The sequence below is a fragment of the Drosophila miranda genome, chromosome XL, assembly GCF_003369915.1.
Source record: "Drosophila miranda strain MSH22 chromosome XL, D.miranda_PacBio2.1, whole genome shotgun sequence".
NCBI classification, from domain to species: Eukaryota; Metazoa; Arthropoda; class Insecta; order Diptera; family Drosophilidae; genus Drosophila; species Drosophila miranda.
In genome coordinates this window covers 6,777,040-6,793,595 of record NC_046673.1, presented here as the reverse complement: position 1 = coordinate 6,793,595, position 16,556 = coordinate 6,777,040, and the positions used below count along the sequence as shown (strand labels likewise).

The following is a 16,556-nucleotide window of genomic DNA, read 5'->3' as shown; positions in this document are numbered from 1 at the left end:
TGAGCAAAGGTGAAAATGAACGTTAAAAGTCCTTTTTATGAATTTTTGAATTTGTGTAAAATCAGCTGAGAAAAACGTTTTATCGATTTCAGTTTTCATTGCATGGTGATATCATTTATACGGTCACACCGATTTGTTTGCCAGCTCTTTGCGGGAACGAAGAAATGAGTCGTAATTTGAATAGGCTGTAAAAAAGGGTACGGACAACAGGCAAAAATAGCCAAGGCAAATTGGAAGGTTCGAACGAAGCTCACCTCACGTGAGAGCACAATATATTAGTCGAAAGGGGTGGGTTTTACCTTACATGCGTTGCATTTTCTGGGCCACTTTGACAGTGGTCCATACCCTTTCTTTCCTCCCATTTGTAGCAAATGTGTATTAACCGTGTAGAGTTGCCATGAAACATGTAGCATGTAGTAAATTGAGCAAAATGTAAACATTTTAGAAACTTGAAGCTCGTCGTGGTGAAAAATAAATATTATTAATATAATATATTAAGTGCGTTCGCGTGTGTGAAGCAGAAATAGCAAAAGGAGACACAGCAGCACCAGCGAATACACAGCGGTATCCGACTATCGCCGGCGACGCTTACAGCGACGCAATGTAGAAAATTGTCTCAAGAATTGTCACACACTAACACGAAAGGGCCAGAATCGGGGAGTCGCATGCAATTTGTTTTGTTATTAATTTTCCAAATAATATCGGGCTTTGTGCTGCTTTTAATTGTGATACACTACATCTATTATATAATCAATGCGATTGCCGGCGATTCGCATAGACAGCAGCAGCAGCATCCACAGGAAGAACGGCCAAACAGAGGCGACACTTGCTGCAGTTTGTGCTGCCTAAGTGCCACCTGCCGCCACCCGCCCAGAACCACCACCACAACAACAACGGAATTGGATTTTGGTTTTCACATTACAAATTTGGCGAAAACCAAATCCACAGATATGCAAACAAACGATGACGCAAAGTTTATTAAAAAGTGCGTATGTAGTACTAGTACTGTGTGTGGGTGTAGAAGTGGAAGTGGAAGAACAAACGAAAGAGAAGCAGCAACAAAAAACAACTCGCGCGTCATATGCCAGAAGTGAGGGCCCCCCGCAAAACCCACTCACCTTGCTGCTGGCGGTTTGCTCTGTATTGATTTTCCACTTGCCACAACCTTTTGTTACTATGCGTGTGCGTATTGTGTGTATGTGTGTGTGCAATAACAACTTGCAACAGAAAACAAAAGAAATGAAGAAACATTCAGAAATGAAGTCCAGAACAAAGGAATAGTTATTACCTGATTACGCATCGAACCGCATAATTTATGATTGATCCAACAATCCAATGCTGCTGTATGCTGGTTCCCTCTCCCCTCTCCCCAATCTATCTCTCTCTTTCTTTCTCTCTCTTTCTGTTTGTCACTCTGTGTCTGTCTCTTTTGATTGCATTCCATTTTTATGTTCTTTACCATTTTAGGCGATGGAAAGGCGGCTCCATTGAGCCGCATCCCACGGACAAGGCTCTGATTGTCAACTATCAGCTGGAGGCAACGGTATTTGGGGAGCCCAACAATCCAATGATTGAGGAGAAGAAGGTACGAGAGGTGGGGTACTCCGGTTGACATTGAGCTGCTGCTGCGGCTACGGCTGCGGCAGCTGGCCAATCGATATCGTGAAACGGGGTCGATGACGGGTCGGTCGGCGGTGCGAGGTCTTTGCCCTCGTTTACCCCTCTAGCCGTTTCGCTTGTGTGTTCAATTAGTTAATTATTTATTTTAACGTTGTTTTTGTGTGTTTTTCTTTTTGGTAGCACTGCCAGAAAATCATCAGGCTTCGCTCGCTGAATACCAAAACCGATCCGGCTGCCTTGGCCCGCGAGGTGGTGGACAAATGCGATCTAATACACAAATCGCAGCTAAACGATGTCGAACAGATCATATTCTATCTTAAGAATCGGAAGGACAATGCAAGCAATGGTGGGTCTCATTTTGTGCTATTATAAGTATACGCAATCATACAAATCAATATGTACATACAATACATATTCTTGCCATTCCACAGACATACCCGACAACAATACACACAGCCGCCGGTCGGCTGCCTTGCATAACTCGCATACACGCTCTTCGGCCCGTTCCCATAGCAGTGTGGCCGCCATGTCCAGCAGTGGCACGGGCACTGTCACTGGCACTGGCACTGGCACTGGCAGCGGTGGCGGTGGCGGTGGCTCATCCATTACAAATGGCAGTGGCAATGCTTTGGCCGCTTCTACGCCCACAGCGGATGTGTCCATCAACAATATTGACGAGTATGTGGAGCTGCTGTACGAGGAGCTGGGCGAACGCATACGCGGCTCGGCCATGATCCTGCAAATGGCACGAAATCCCGATAACCTAGAGGAGCTGGAAAAGAATGGTAGAATTGAGAACAATCTTCTGCAGATTTTTGATTCTGATTCTTATTATTATTTTGTGTTTGTCCCCTTTTGCAGAAGCCTGCCTAAGTGCTTTGTCGCGTGTACTACGCGAGGACTGGCGTAAGAGTCTTGATCTGTCGACGAACATCATCTATATCTTCTTCTGTTTCTCCACCTACACCAAGTTCCATCCACTTATAGTGCAGTACAAGGTAAGGGGAACGGCACCGATACTCGAAGAAACTCCCATTTGAAACCAATGCCCCTTTTCTCCCTTGAAGATTGGCTCTCTGTGCATGGATGTGATCGACTATGAACTGAGACGCTATGAGACCATGAGGAATGAGCTGGATGTGCGCAAGCAGCCGAATGGCTCCTCCACACCGCATTCGGCAAAGACCAGCAAGGAGAAGCTGAATCGGAGCACAGATGATTTCTTGGACATCATGAACGAGGAGAAGCCCAAGGAGGTTGGTTCTTCGTCCTGTATACCCCCCTCTCCGGTCTCTAATAATTTGTGTGTGACTGCTTTCAGATGGAGCCACCGCGTCGACGCATTCCCGAACTGAAGCAGCGTCCCAAGTCGGGCAACTGGAGTAGCTTTCATGGCTCCATGTCCTCGTCCCTAATCAAGAGTCAAATCCTGAACAGCAGCTATCACGAGGCGCTGTGTGCAGGCGCCGGCGGGGGAGGAGACCCACCCAGCACTGTGCCAGCCGAATTGAAGGCCCAGAGCAACGAGTCGCTGGATCGTAACGATCCAAAGGTGAAAAAGGAGGAGATCGATCGCCTGAACAAACAGCTAAAGATCTTTGCCAAGAAGCAGGAGCAGCTGCTGCGTGTCGCCTTTTATCTGCTGCTGAATATGGCCGAGAATGTGAAGCTGGAGGAGAAGATGCGACGCAAGCATATTGTCAAGATGCTGGTCAAGGCGCTGGATCGCCAGAATATCGATCTGCTGATGCTTGTGAGCACTTTCCTCAAAAAGCTGTCGATTGTCGGCGACAACAAGGATGAGATGTGCTCGCTGAATATTGTGGCGAAGCTGCCGCGCCTGTTCCAGAGCACGCACACGGACCTGGTACAGGTCACCCTCAAGCTGGTCTTCAATCTCTCCTTCGATGGGGGTCTCAGGCGCAAGATGATTGCCGCCGGCTATCTGCCCATGCTGGTTATGTTCATCAACGATGAGAAGCATCATGGCATTGCCGTCAAGATCCTCTATCACATGAGCCTCGACGACAAGGTGAAGGGCATGTTCACGCAGACGGAATGCGTCCAAATGGCCACCGATGCGATCATTCTCAATCTGAATGTGAAGGTAGATCTCGATCTGATTGCCCTCTGTATCAATCTGTCGCTGAATCGCCGCAATGCCCAGATCATGGTCGATGGCCAGCGTCTGCACAGCCTCATGGATCGTGCGTTCAAGTATCAGGATGCCTTGCTAATGAAACTGCTGCGCAATCTGTCGCAGCACGAGTCCCTGCAGCTACAGTTCATTGACTATGTGGCCGATCTCGCTCGCATCCTAACCATCTGCGACGATGAGGCGTTTATTGTCGAGTGTCTTGGCATATTAGGGAATCTATCACTCACCGATCTTGATTATTCGCAAATACTGCAGAACTTCCAGCTCATACCATGGATCAGGCAGCTGCTAGTTCCCTCCTCGCGTCTCGATGATTTGGTGCTCGATACGATCGTGTATCTGGGCACCTGTGCCTGCGACGAATTGTGCGCTCTGCTCTTCTGTCGGGCCAAGGTGGTCATCTCATTGATCGAGCTACTGAAGGCCAAGCAGGAGGATGACGAGATTGTCCTACAGATTATCTATGTATTCCAGCAGATCTTAAGGCACGAGAGCACGCGCGAATACATGATCAAGGAGACCGAATCGCCCGCTTATCTAATCGATCTCATGCACGACAAAAACGAGGAGATACGCAAGGTGTGCGATTACTGTTTGGATATTATTGCCATCAGCGACACCGAATGGGCCAAGCGGATCAAGGTGAGTTCCATTCAGATCCTGCTAGGGAAATCCTCATTTCTTATCCCTCATCCCTCATACCTTGTTTTTCTTACAGCTGGAGAAATTCCGCAATCATAACTCGCAATGGCTGTGCATGGTGGAGTCGCAACAAGATCGGGATAACGAGCAGGACTATGCCGATCAGGAGGATGAGTGCGACAATGATTTGGATACGTATCTGCGTTCCGAATACTTGGACAATTGCGATCTCTACAATAATGACTTGAATGGCGACAATGACAGCAATAACAGCAACAGCAATAACAGCAACAACAATCCGGCCAGTCCGGCCATGTCCACCTACAGCAGGCCACTCAGCACGTAAGCCCTGAGCTCCACAAGAAACTCAGCTCGGAAAAGATATTAAATTTAAATTTTGTCAATTTCTTTAAAAAACCAGCTATCGACGCAGCCAGGATCTCGATGAGCTGTACAATATGACCTCCAGCTCCAAGTCCCAGGGCTCAAGCGACAACAATTTCATGTTTAAATCAAACAAATCCCTGGACACTGACGGCCTGCATGAGGAGCTGCTAATGGCATAGATCCCCGACTGGGGCCCCCAATCGAACAAATTTATAAATGCAATTCAATTCAATTTCAAGAAGCTTTCGCTTAGACCCCGTGTAAATGTTTAGTCACCAAACCGCGCCCCCAGGAGCTGAGCCGAGCATCAAACTATGCTTGCTACAGATTGCTGCCTGGCGCAGCTGTGGGGAACCTATTTATATTGAAGATATATATTTATATTATATATTTTCCACGCTTGTTGGTCGTTTGTCGTTGGACGTTAAATAATTTTAGCGGCAAGCGGCGCCACACACAGGACAGCCAGAAAGACACGAACAAACAAGTAATCGTATTAATTACATCATACTATTATTAATTGTTTATTTGTTATTTATTTATACTTAATTTATTGATGCCTTGTATTATTACACTGATGATCCTCAATCCTCGTTTACCCTACGTCAATCCCTAAACCAATAATTGTGCAATAATCTCTGCCACCCGCACTCAAAAGTATTATGTGCAACTTTCTTTTAGTTGAATTTTTAATTTAGTCATTTTTATGTTGCATACGAAAACTTTACAAACAAAAGTCAAATTGTAATATTAAACCAAGAAAAACCACACTACAAAAAAAAAAAAATAAAACTTTACTGTAAATGTTTGCAAATGTGTCTGTGTTTTTTATTGCTATTATTACTTAGAGTACAATTTCAAATTGAATTTCCATCGAATGGAACAGACGATCTCCACAGAGCACTTTGTCATATCATCCAGTTATCAGATATCAACCCAATACCATTGCGATTGACTTTGTGGAACTTTGGGAGTCTCGGTGGAGCAACGGGTAGCCTCTGCGAAAAGTCCACGAGGAGCTTCTGCTCGGCAACGAACGGTTCAGCAGCGGTACTGCGTCGATGGGCCAGTCATCCCAGGCCGAATGCAACGATCGGCAATGAAGCGATGAGAAAGGAAGTAGGAAAATACAGTGATAATCCTTTTCTATGATTTTCGGTAGATCTGTAGATAGTAATGCTGTGTTGCGGTGGCTGAGGTCTTGGGTATCTAGGGTATGGGGTATAGGAGAAGACAAAAAGTGACGACTAAATCAATCACATTAAGGGATATTTGTGTGGATAAGGTATGGTAGTTATGGAGGAGTATTGTAATTACGATTTAGCACTCCAAAAGGCTTCAAGAATGGACGGAATTTGCGGAGAGGTCTAGGGGGCCACAACAAAATAGATGATGTGGCCCAGCAGACCTACCTTGGCAATACACTCCATTTAGCCGTCATAACGGCGAAGACCCTCCAGCTTGACCATTCTGACACTCTTATTGCTTCACACAACTGGCGATGGACTGAACGAAGCCAAGGAAAATGAAGCATAAAAGGAAGGAATGTATAAAACCGAATGTTGTGTTAAGAGTCGGGCCCGATTCTCCGCGTCGTCTGCATGGAAAAGCTGTCTTTTCCTCCTCCTGCTTGCTTTCCTCCATTTTGAATATGCCGCCAAGTGTCCTGCCTCTCCACGTCACACACCTTGCAGCTTTATTAGATATATATCGGTGTATATTGTGTTGAATCTGTAGTTCCATAACTGGTCGCTGCCAACGTTGTGGCGCACCCACAACAACTACTAGCTCTTTTCCCTTCCTCTTCCAGTCTTAAGAGCAAAGTTTTCATTTATAGTTTCATGATAGTCGAACAAATACCTCCTTCTGTCTCATGGATTACCGAGAATTGTGTATACAGAAGAACATATATTAGAGATAATAGAACAACTGAATAGCGGGTATCCTTAATGACGAGGCAAACTCGCATATACCGATTGCTTTACTTTTGTTCTTTTATTATTTTGTGTTGCACAATAAGGAATATTAGGTTGAATTTCTTATGACAGAGGGTAAACCGTAAATATGGGATATACTTGTGTACTTGTATAAATATGTACAATGGTGTATGTATATTGTAGAAGAATAGGGCTCTCTCTAGAGTTATTGTTGGTATGCCATTAGAATGAATATACAATTGCATTATGATGTATCATATCGTGTATATATAGATATAGTATCATGGATGAGGCGAGGCCTTTTAGCTTGGTTTTGCTTAATATTTAGTTATCTTCCGATACGTCTCTCGAACAGATCTATATGTACGAGTGTAGAGAAGAGTGGGATTATGTCTCGTCTGCCGCAATGGAACTTAAAGTTTAAGGTTTTAACAAGTTTTCTTTCTTTTTTAAACAAAAAATATCATACATTCACATACACATACACATACATAGAGATATATATATATACGATAGATATATAGAAAATAAAGAAGGGGAACGAACAAGTAATCTCTATCTCTACATGCAAATACTTCCTAAAAATATCTCGTGGGAAGTGCAGGAGAAGCATATCCTTTGACAAAGCGCTAGTCCAGATAATCCATGGTCTTGATGAACTTCACCACCGAACCAAACAGCGTCCAATAGAACTCGTTCTCGCCATCGAGCTTCCTGCCCAGAAAACAGCTAATGTACTCCACCGTCGACAGCAGATAGGGGGGATTTGCCTGTAACAAGATTACATATTTATTTATTTGTGGCCTCGCTGGAGTAGCAGATCTGATACGCACCATTATGACCACATAGATGAGCACGGGTAGCAGGTCATCGGCAGCGGGCACTCGACCGCAGGACATGCGCAGCAGACTCATGATGCTAGAGATGCAGCTGATAGGGATCGAGGGAAGTCAGGATTAAACAGGGCTTAATAATCCATATAATATGATGTAGAGACTCACTTAATGATGCACTGCAGCTTCTCGCGCGGCGTCTTGTAGGCGGCCATATGACAGAGCTGCTGCTGGGCGAATGTCCAGGGCGCCTCGCCGAGATACTCCTGGGCAATGCACAAGGCCGGATGGGCGGGATGTACGAACCGCTGCAGCTTGCCAATGTGCGCAGAGAGCACGGTGTCGCGCGAGACATCGGCATCCTCATTGGGGAACATCACCTGCTGGTACATTAGCTCTAAAAGCATCCGTTCGATGGCCTCCCGGGCGGCGTCCACCTGCCAATCGTCCAGTAGATCGGCGCTCGTTATCAACTGCTGCAGCAGCTGCTCGACAAACTCCTCGACCAGCTCCACCCGCTCATCGCTGGCCCTTAGCTGACCAAACTCTGTTTGGAACTGCTTCAGCTTGTCCTGTTGGCGGGCCCAGGCCAGATAAAGCCGGACCAACGATTGCATCAGGCAGCGCTGGCAGCTTCGCGCCTCGCTCCTTAGCCGCACCTCCAGCTGCTCGAGCTGCTCGGAGCGCAGAAGCAGCTGCTGGCGATGCCGCATCAGGTACTGCAGATAGCTCTGCCTGCGCTGCAGGTCATGCTGCAGCTCCACCAGCAGCTGGCCGTGCTGCGGCCGCTCCAGCTGCTCAAGGCAACGCAGCGCCTCGGCCACATGCGAGATCTGCGGCAAACGCTGCAGGCTAATGCACTGCGCCAGCTGGATCTGCAAGTAGATCTGCAGCGGCGTTGTGGCATCCAGCGGACGCATGGGCGTCGTCTGCCGAAAGTCCCCGCTATGCAGATCCGTCTTGGACAGGACCGTGCGAAGTTTTTGCTTCACGCTGCCAAAGGCCACGCCAGGAAGTAGTCTATAAAGGAATGAACAGACTCAGAATAACGAGAAGCCAGTGGCAGGCACGACTACTTACCCCCCGTTCACGTGCTTATGCAAATGCGCTGCAGCTGCAGCTGCTGCGGCGGCAGCTCCTCCTCCAGCCCCATTGCCCGTTGAATCCGAATTAGTTGCCTCGCTGGAGCTGCTCACCTTGCGCCTGTACTTGGCCAGGATATCCTCGCTGCTATCACAGTAGTGGGTGCCAAAGCTAACGCAGCCACCGGCACTGGGATCAAAGCTAACACTGCGGCCCCCCGGATCTGTTGCGGAACTGGGATTCGGATTCGGATTGATGCTCGATGGGGCGGCGATGGCAATGGCATTGTTCTTGGAGCTGCTTGAGCCTCCTCGGCGATGCTTGAAGAAGCCCTGCTTCAACTTGTTGAAAATGCCAGCACTATGATGCTCTCGATCCCTGTCCCTGTCTCGATCTCTATCCCTGTCCCGTTCTCTGTCTCTGTCTCTGTCCCGTTCCCGATCTCGTTCTCTGTCCCGCTCCCGTTCCCTATCCCGGTACGGCTGCTGCTCTTTATCCGCACTGGCATCGAAACTAATGCTCTTTGGTATGGCCCCTGTGGCCTTGCTGGGCGGCTTGGATGTGCCTCTGGCTCCGGCTCCTGCTCCGCCTCCGGCTCCGGCTCTGTTGCTGCAACTGTTCTCGGCTGCTGCTGCTCGCTCCTCCAGCTGCAACTGCTGCTGGGTCTGGGCACAGAGGAGCAGCTCTTGCTTGTCGTCATCCGTTTTGGGCAGCATCGAATTGAGCATAATCTCATGATTCTCATAATTGAGACTCTGGTGGCGTCGCATGCTGCCCGCCAGGATGCCATTCCGCCGCCCATCGATGCACTGTGAACGCTGCTCCATGGAGATGCGACGATGCTCGACGGACGACTGGGAGGAGCAGCCCTGTTGTTGTTGCTGCTGTTCCTCCTGGTTGAACATGTCCAGCAGCTGTTGGACGAGCCCTGGCGGCTGCTCTTCCTCATCCTTGTCCTCGCTGCAATCACTGAAATCAATAAGATCTCGATGCTGATGCTCCTTATGCTCCTGGTGTTTCTTTTTCTTTAGCGCCGCCGACTTGTGATGATGCTCACGATGATCCCGATCCCGATCCCGATCTCTATCGCGTTCCCTATCCCGATGCTGATGATGATGATGATGCTTGGCCAATGCTCGTGGCGGCGGGGGCGGCTCCTCCAGATTGAGGCTCTGATTGCTAATGCTGCTCTCCGCCGAGGTCTGGCGTCGCATGCAGGAGGTGCCCATCAGCGGTGTGGTCTTCCGGCCAATGCCCTCGGCACCGCTGGATTTGTACTGTTGCTGGAAGCTGCTCTCCCCGCCCATGACATGGTAGCTCGTCCTCACCGAACTGCGGGCCAGCGAGGAGGCGCCATGGTACAAATGATGGGCATCCTCATACGAATTGACGGCATCAAAGAAGGCCGAATCCTCTTGGCTGCGTTCGCTGCCATTGCGCAGCCGTTCTCGGTCTGGATCTGGGTCTGGGTCTGGCTCCCCGTCGCCACTGCTGCCCGGCGTCTGTTCGTCCTCATCGTCGTCATCCCCTACGCCACCGCCACCACCGCCAGCCTCTGGCACCCCAGCACCTCCACCCGAGCCAGGGCCAATGTCCGATTTGGCTGTGATGCTGGCATTATCATCCGTATCGATTTCGGCCAGCTTCTCCGAATCGCTGGCCAGCACATCGGTGCTCCAGTTGCTCTCCGATCGCTGGTCGGAGGCATCCATGTGGGGTCCAGAGATCACGCTAGCCCCGGCCCGGGCCAGGGCTTCCACAACGAAATTATTGTCACCCGGCAGGACCACAGCGGAGGGGATTAGCGGCGTGGAGAAGTTTCTGTCGCGATCCCGGTCTCCACGATCGCCCCGATCGCCCCCCCGTTCGCTGCCCGTGGCATCGAGGGTATTCTCCGAATCGCTGGCCAGGACATCCGTGGACCAGGTGTCCGAAATGATGCTCACATTCTCATCGCCCTCGAACTTTTTCAACTCAAATTTGCAGAACTTATCGTCGATGTCGGAGCGGGCCTTTGAGAGGAGCATCTTTTGCATTTGTGGATTCGCAGCACGCACGTGATGGCCATGATGGTGGGCCATGTCCCCGCCACCGCCATCGCCGTCCGTCACTTGGGACGAGGGCGTGTCTCGGCCACTGATATTCGGTGTGCCCCTGCCCGAGACATTCGCCGACACCATATCGGAGAGATTGTCTTCGTTCTCGTGGACATCCCGCTCTTGTTGCTCTTCGAGATCCAGCGAACTGGCCACCGAATGCGCCGCCTCACTGATGGCCTCCAGATTATCCGAATTGCCAATGGAGGCATCATCCTGGGGCCGTCGCATTGCCTCCAGGCTGCTCACATCATCGTTGTTCGAGGAGGGTGCCACCACGCCAGTGGTGCAAGCCACAGCGGGCAGCAGATTGCTGCCATCCTGCCCTATGCAGTTCATCTTGAGCACCTCCTCCTCGGTGAGGGGCTTCAGTTTGCTCTTCGCGGAGGCATTGTAGATGCTAAACATGAGCACCGGCTCATCTGGGGGGCAGCATTGATGATCGTTTGTGACAGCAGTCGGGGCAGGAGTAGGAGCAGTAGGAGCAGCACCGCAGGAACTAAGGCTCGTATTGCTGCCGCTGGGGCTGGAGCACTGCTCGAGATCTCCATTCGAAGCAGAGGAAATGTTGGAACTATTCGCCTGGCCATTGGCCAACGGCGGTAACTGCTCGACTGCAGGCTGCAGATTTTTATTGCTATTGCTGTTGCTGTTGCTGAAGCTCATGCTATTGGCCAGCTTCTTTTTGGCCTTGCCCAGACGCATCAGACTCCTGTTGTTGTTCTTCTTGTTGTTGTTGTTTTGCTGCTTCTCCGGACTGTTTGCGGTAGCATCCGGCAGTTCCGACTGCGATTGTTGCTGCTGCTGCTTGGGTATCCTGCCCAAGATGCGCTGCAAGCGCTGCCTCTCCTCGGCCGAGACATCGTATTCATCGCGCGACGTTAGCAGCCGAAAGAACTCCACAAACTGTGAGAGCTCTCTTTGATTGATGGCCAGCTGTGAGCGCTCAAAATCCGTCTGCTGTGGCAGTATGGCCACCACATCCTCCCCCGTCTCGCCAACCATGAGGAGCTCCATCAGCTGGACCAATTCGCTGCCTTCATCGTTCAGGGCCAGCCGCTGCAGCAGCTGGACAATCTGATTGAGATTGTGACGCATCCGTTCGCTGACATTCACATCGATAATGCCCACCAGGTCGGCGCTGACAATGGCTGGGGAGATAAAGTGCGTGAATACCAGATCCGTGAGCAGTTGCCGGATCTCCTGCTCTTTGTGGCGATGCGTCTGCCGCAGCTGCTGGCTGAGCGTCTGCAGGAGCCAGCGCAGGGAGCTGGGAAACAGCGCCCAGCTCTGCTGCAGACTCTTCACGAACACCTGGGCGTGGGTGTGCAGTTTACCCAAGGTCTCCGCATGGAAGCGTGCCACATTCCGCTGGTACTCCTCGCCGTGCTCCCCCTCCCCCGCCTGTCCAAAGCGCCGTTCGCGCTCCTTCTGGCTAAAACTCTGCATCAGCTTGTGCGGATCGAGATCCAGCCAGATATCGTGCTCGCTTAGGACTCCCAAGAGGGGGGCATGCAGGGCGGCTGTAAGGAAGATTCTTGCCGAAAATAGGCTCTCCACCAGCCGCTGATAGAGGCGGGCAAAGGAGCTGCTATTGGTCCGGAGCAGGCGTCGGGGCTGCTCGCTGCCCAGCAGCTGGATTTCGATCAGTTCACGCAGCAGCTTCAGCAGCAGTTCCACATCCTTTGTGTTGATGGCATTCCCATACAGACCCGTCGCTATCGTATTGATGATCTGTCCCAATTGACCGCTCGAGAGCAGCGACAGCCGGTCCGCGGTGGCCAGCGACAGGGCCAACAAATATGGCGTATTGTACAGATAATTGAAGAGATCCTCGTAGGCCAGGGCATGCTCATACGGCAGCACCTGCTTGGCATCCATAAACTGGGCACTGTCGTAGGCACTCGCCCGTCTGCAGCTCAACAGAGGATCGTGATCGTTCCTGGCCACCAGCAGCTCGTTCAGTATCTGTCTCTGCTGGGCACACACAAAGGCCAACTGTAACAGGGATCCAGATATCAGATCAGAGCGCAGATTTTACGGGAGATTAAATCCCTTATCTTGTTGGTTAATATTTACCTTTGTTATGGTGCCTGCATTGGTCTCTAGAGCCCCCGTCAGCTGGCCAAAGGCCGTCTGCTCTTGCTGGATGAAGAGTTGCTCCTGGCGGAGAGTGCGCGCCAGGTCCATGATCTCCAGCAGATTCCCCGCGGCAGTGGGCTCCATAATGGAGATAGAGCTTCTGAAAAACTCGTTTCGATTAGGAATCAGCATTGAAACTAAAGAGAAGGGGTTCGGCTAGGACCTTTAAGAAGCCGCCTTTAAAGACTCCTTCTACCCCGGAGAAGGACTGCAAGCAAACGCCGAGGGAACACACAAGATCAAACGTCTTCCGACGTGGTCCTTTCCCCTCTTCCTAAGGGTCTCTGGCCCGAAGATTTTAAATACTCTAGAGCTGTAGTCGGCAGGCGAGTCGAGCATCAATATGATGCTTCACGCGACATGTAAATTGTTTTATTTGTTTCTTTTGGTCAGAAGCTTCGATGGTCGAAGAATAAATCTTGTACAAAATGTCCCTCGTCATGCACAAGACATGTAAATTATTATTTTTTTCTTTCTTTGGAAGCGGAAGCGGTTGCTTGTTAGCTTCGCTGGCGTCGTAGCAATCTCAGGGAAAAGGGAACAAGGACCTGCTGCTTTGGAAACAAAGCCCTTTGGGCGCTCTCTCTTTTGCATCTACGGCCTACGTTAAGCTTAATCTTTAATACCGTCTCGACTTGGGGAACTTTACGTAAACATAGTTTTATTATTGACAATTCGATTTCGCTGAAGAACCTCTTCATCAATTTATTTCGATGGAAATTCAATTATTTTTACTGAACTTTTTCAGTGAATATTCAGTTTTGATTCGATTTGCAACAATTTATCCTCAAATTCAGTTCCATTCTGCCCACATACCCCCTCCCCTACGTCGTTCGGTGTCCGGTCCGTAACTCGCCCGTATTGCGCATTTCCGTATATTAAATTGGTTTCCATTATTCATTGTTCATTGCAACTTGTGGAACGCCAGGCATTTCTCATGGCATATGTTTCGGTTTTCAGTTTCGGGACCACGCATACGGATGAATGATCGAAAGTAAAATCCTTCTTAGACCGTTATATGCGCTGGAACATACGTAAAAAGCCTACGATTACGCATCGTAAGCATCTCTGCTCTGCTCTAATGATCGTGCAGTCACGCGCACATCTCTAATTGGATGCCAAAGAGAGACAGAAACACAGTGAGAGAGAGATCTAAACAGCTAATCAATGGAGAGAAATGAAGCCTCTCTACGAGTATACAAGTGTTTATATGTAATGCCTATACGAGTATATAGTTTAAGTATATATAGATTTTGTGGTTACATAAACAATGCCAAACGTTTGCCAAACGTCAGTGGCAGTTACAGATTACAGATTAGGCCTTGATCAAGGGCAGATGGAGGGACTGGCCTGCCCTGCCCGTGCACAGAGGATAAACAACGGAAAAAAAAGAGAAGATGATCGTGCGTGGCCTTGTTTCACTGCCTGGTGGAGTCACAATATTTGCGCGTCAATTACGGCCACTATTTGTTCCTCGTGAATGACGATGGGGGTGTGCCAGCCAGCTCATGGTCTATGGATCGATCATGATCTGTTTACTTTCTTTCCTAGGGCTTATGGAGCAAAAGCACCCATGATAAAACGAACCACTGCACCCACCACTCGGCTGGGACCAAGGTCAAGATGCACGCGTCCTTGGCGACCAGGAGAGCTGTCCCCAGTGTCTTTCATGTACTTTTCTGAAATTACTCAAATTTGCTTTTGCTCAAAGTTGGATTCAATTCGGAATTGCCTTTTATCTTATCGATAACTGGGCGAAAGTCTTAAGAGGCGTTTTAGATAAACAATGGGTCATACGCTGCCATACCCGATACGATTAGTGTGCGGTTCGGTTAGTGACTGCTGACTGAGATTCTATAAGAGTATATGCTACGACAATACTAAAATGCTTCCCCCTATGATGCTCCAGCAGGGAGGCAGATGCAGCCAGCAGTCCGCCATTGGAACAATGGCAAGCAAACCCACATTAAAGTGAAACAAACTTAATTTGTTGGGAGGCCTCTCTCACATTGCACAAGCCCCACAGCAGCAGCAGCAGAGGTGGGCGGAGGATGGGGGAGGCGTCTCAATGTGTCGCCAAAGCAGAAATGGGGGGTGGACTGCTGCTGTGTGCGTGGTGTGTGTGTATGTGCATTAATATTTTAAGTATTTTGTGTGCCATGCACAGAAAATAAATAATACATGTACCAGCGGAATGGAAAGAGACTGGAAATTGGCCTTGATGCTTCCCCAGGGGTGAGGATCCACCATGGAATGCGCGGACTTCCTCAGCTGCTGCTCCTTCTGCTGCAGGACTTACGTTTCGTGCAGGGGCTGGTGTCTGTCGTCTGCTTGTTCTGTCTGTGCGCCTGCGGGAGCGGGCGCGTGTTTGCGTGGGGAGGGCGGCAGACTAGCGGGTAGCCGCCAGTTTGCGAATTGGTTGGGTATTGACGCCTGGGATTGCGAATTCCACACGCACGCCTTTTGTTTAAATGATTACGTCCATTTTCTCGCCTCATAATTTGGTTTGTCTGGCAACATGTTGCTCGGTCTAGAAAACAGAAACAGAGGGGAATGGAGAAAACGCGGAGAGGGCGCACAACAACTTACTTTCGCTAGAAATTGGATATCTGACTGCTTTTCCACTTTTAACTTTAATTGTTGTTTAACTTTAATCAGCGAGAACTAACACACCCGTTGGCTCAAGCGAATAAAAACACAAACAATTAATGTTTTCTTTTTTGCTATGCACGCAATTAGAGTTGAGTACGGTGTGACCGCGGACTTTTCGATAAAATATACCGTCCGACCCTCAGAAATATACCAAAATATACCGTCTCATTTGAAAAATATACCGTAAATGTACTGACGAATTCATGTTCTATTTTACATATTCCTCGTTTTTAAAATTCCGTGGAATATTACTAGCTATATAGAACATTTAGCCATGCCCACATAGTTTTAAACGATTGATGAATCAATTTTCTACTTAACTGGCCTATTCTAAATACTTGCTTTTATTGGATTTTTATATACCGTTGAAAATGGTAAACCGGTCACCCTAGTTGATTATGCTAGGCAGTTGCTATCGGATTTATCGCCAGTGGTATTTTGCTATATTTCTGATTTTCTCAGCTGAAATCGATAAAAGGAAACAAAATAGCTGATTTTCTCTGCTGAAATCGAAAAAATTTTTAAAAAAGTAATCGACAAACAAATTTTAAATTTCTTGTACTTTTTACGTTTTGTTTTCTACTTTGTTCGTACCTACTCGCTCACTTATGCATGCACATATGGGCTGAGCGTACACTGAAAATAAACGAAATAAGGCGGCATTTTCTTACGTTTGAATTAAGAAGAATTTATTATAAAAAAAAAAACAGTTTTTATTTTTTTTTTTAACGTGGACTCGTACGGAAAACGACTGGAGCGACTTCGGGTGGACAGTACCACCGTCACACTTTAAACTCCCGTTCCCACATACTCGAATTGACGAATCCCACCGCATTGGCTGCAGTTTGGCAGCGATTTCAGCTGATCCGCCACAGTTGCGGCTGTGTTTTTTATCCAAAGGGTATCCTCGCTTGTAGCGCACAATCTGCTTGGGCTCGCTGCCCATAAAACAACCCGTGGAACTGGTGGAACATCACATCAACACAACGGTGGCTGTTCCCTCCGC

The 16,556-nt window shown here is 48.9% G+C and overlaps 2 protein-coding genes across 6 annotated transcripts; one reads left to right on the top strand and one right to left on the bottom strand.

Moving 5' to 3' along the window:
- Positions 1-417: 417 nt before the first annotated feature.
- LOC108164633 (kinesin-associated protein 3) lies at positions 418-5,514 on the top strand. 2 transcript variants are annotated; one of them, XM_017300478.2, is made up of 9 exons: positions 418-985; positions 1,468-1,585; positions 1,801-1,966; positions 2,052-2,405; positions 2,482-2,618; positions 2,688-2,876; positions 2,942-4,420; positions 4,497-4,762; positions 4,842-5,514. In XM_017300478.2, exons 1-9 carry the CDS (start codon positions 666-668, stop codon positions 4,984-4,986), a joined length of 3,174 nt encoding a protein of 1,057 aa, XP_017155967.1. In that variant the 5' UTR covers positions 418-665; the 3' UTR covers positions 4,987-5,514. The 2 variants fall into 2 exon arrangements, with proteins under 2 accessions (XP_017155967.1, XP_033245866.1); XM_033389975.1 differs by lacking the exon at positions 418-985 and adding an exon at positions 1,321-1,343.
- A 1,263-nt stretch (positions 5,515-6,777) lies between these two features.
- Positions 6,778-15,669, bottom strand: LOC108160717 (receptor-mediated endocytosis protein 6 homolog). Of its 4 annotated transcripts, none has more exons than XM_017294893.2 (7): positions 15,488-15,669; positions 15,198-15,428; positions 12,836-12,998; positions 8,658-12,754; positions 7,746-8,597; positions 7,578-7,674; positions 6,778-7,514 (listed from the first exon to the last, which is right to left on the bottom strand). In XM_017294893.2, the coding sequence occupies exons 3-7, from the start codon at positions 12,980-12,982 to the stop codon at positions 7,374-7,376; spliced, it is 5,334 nt and encodes a 1,777-aa protein (XP_017150382.1). In that variant the 5' UTR covers positions 12,983-12,998; positions 15,198-15,428; positions 15,488-15,669; the 3' UTR covers positions 6,778-7,373. The 4 variants fall into 4 exon arrangements, with proteins under 4 accessions (XP_017150382.1, XP_017150390.1, XP_017150400.1 ...); XM_017294901.2 differs by having other exon boundaries at positions 12,836-12,995; XM_017294911.2 differs by lacking the exon at positions 15,198-15,428.
- Between the last annotated feature and the right edge of the window lie 887 nt (positions 15,670-16,556).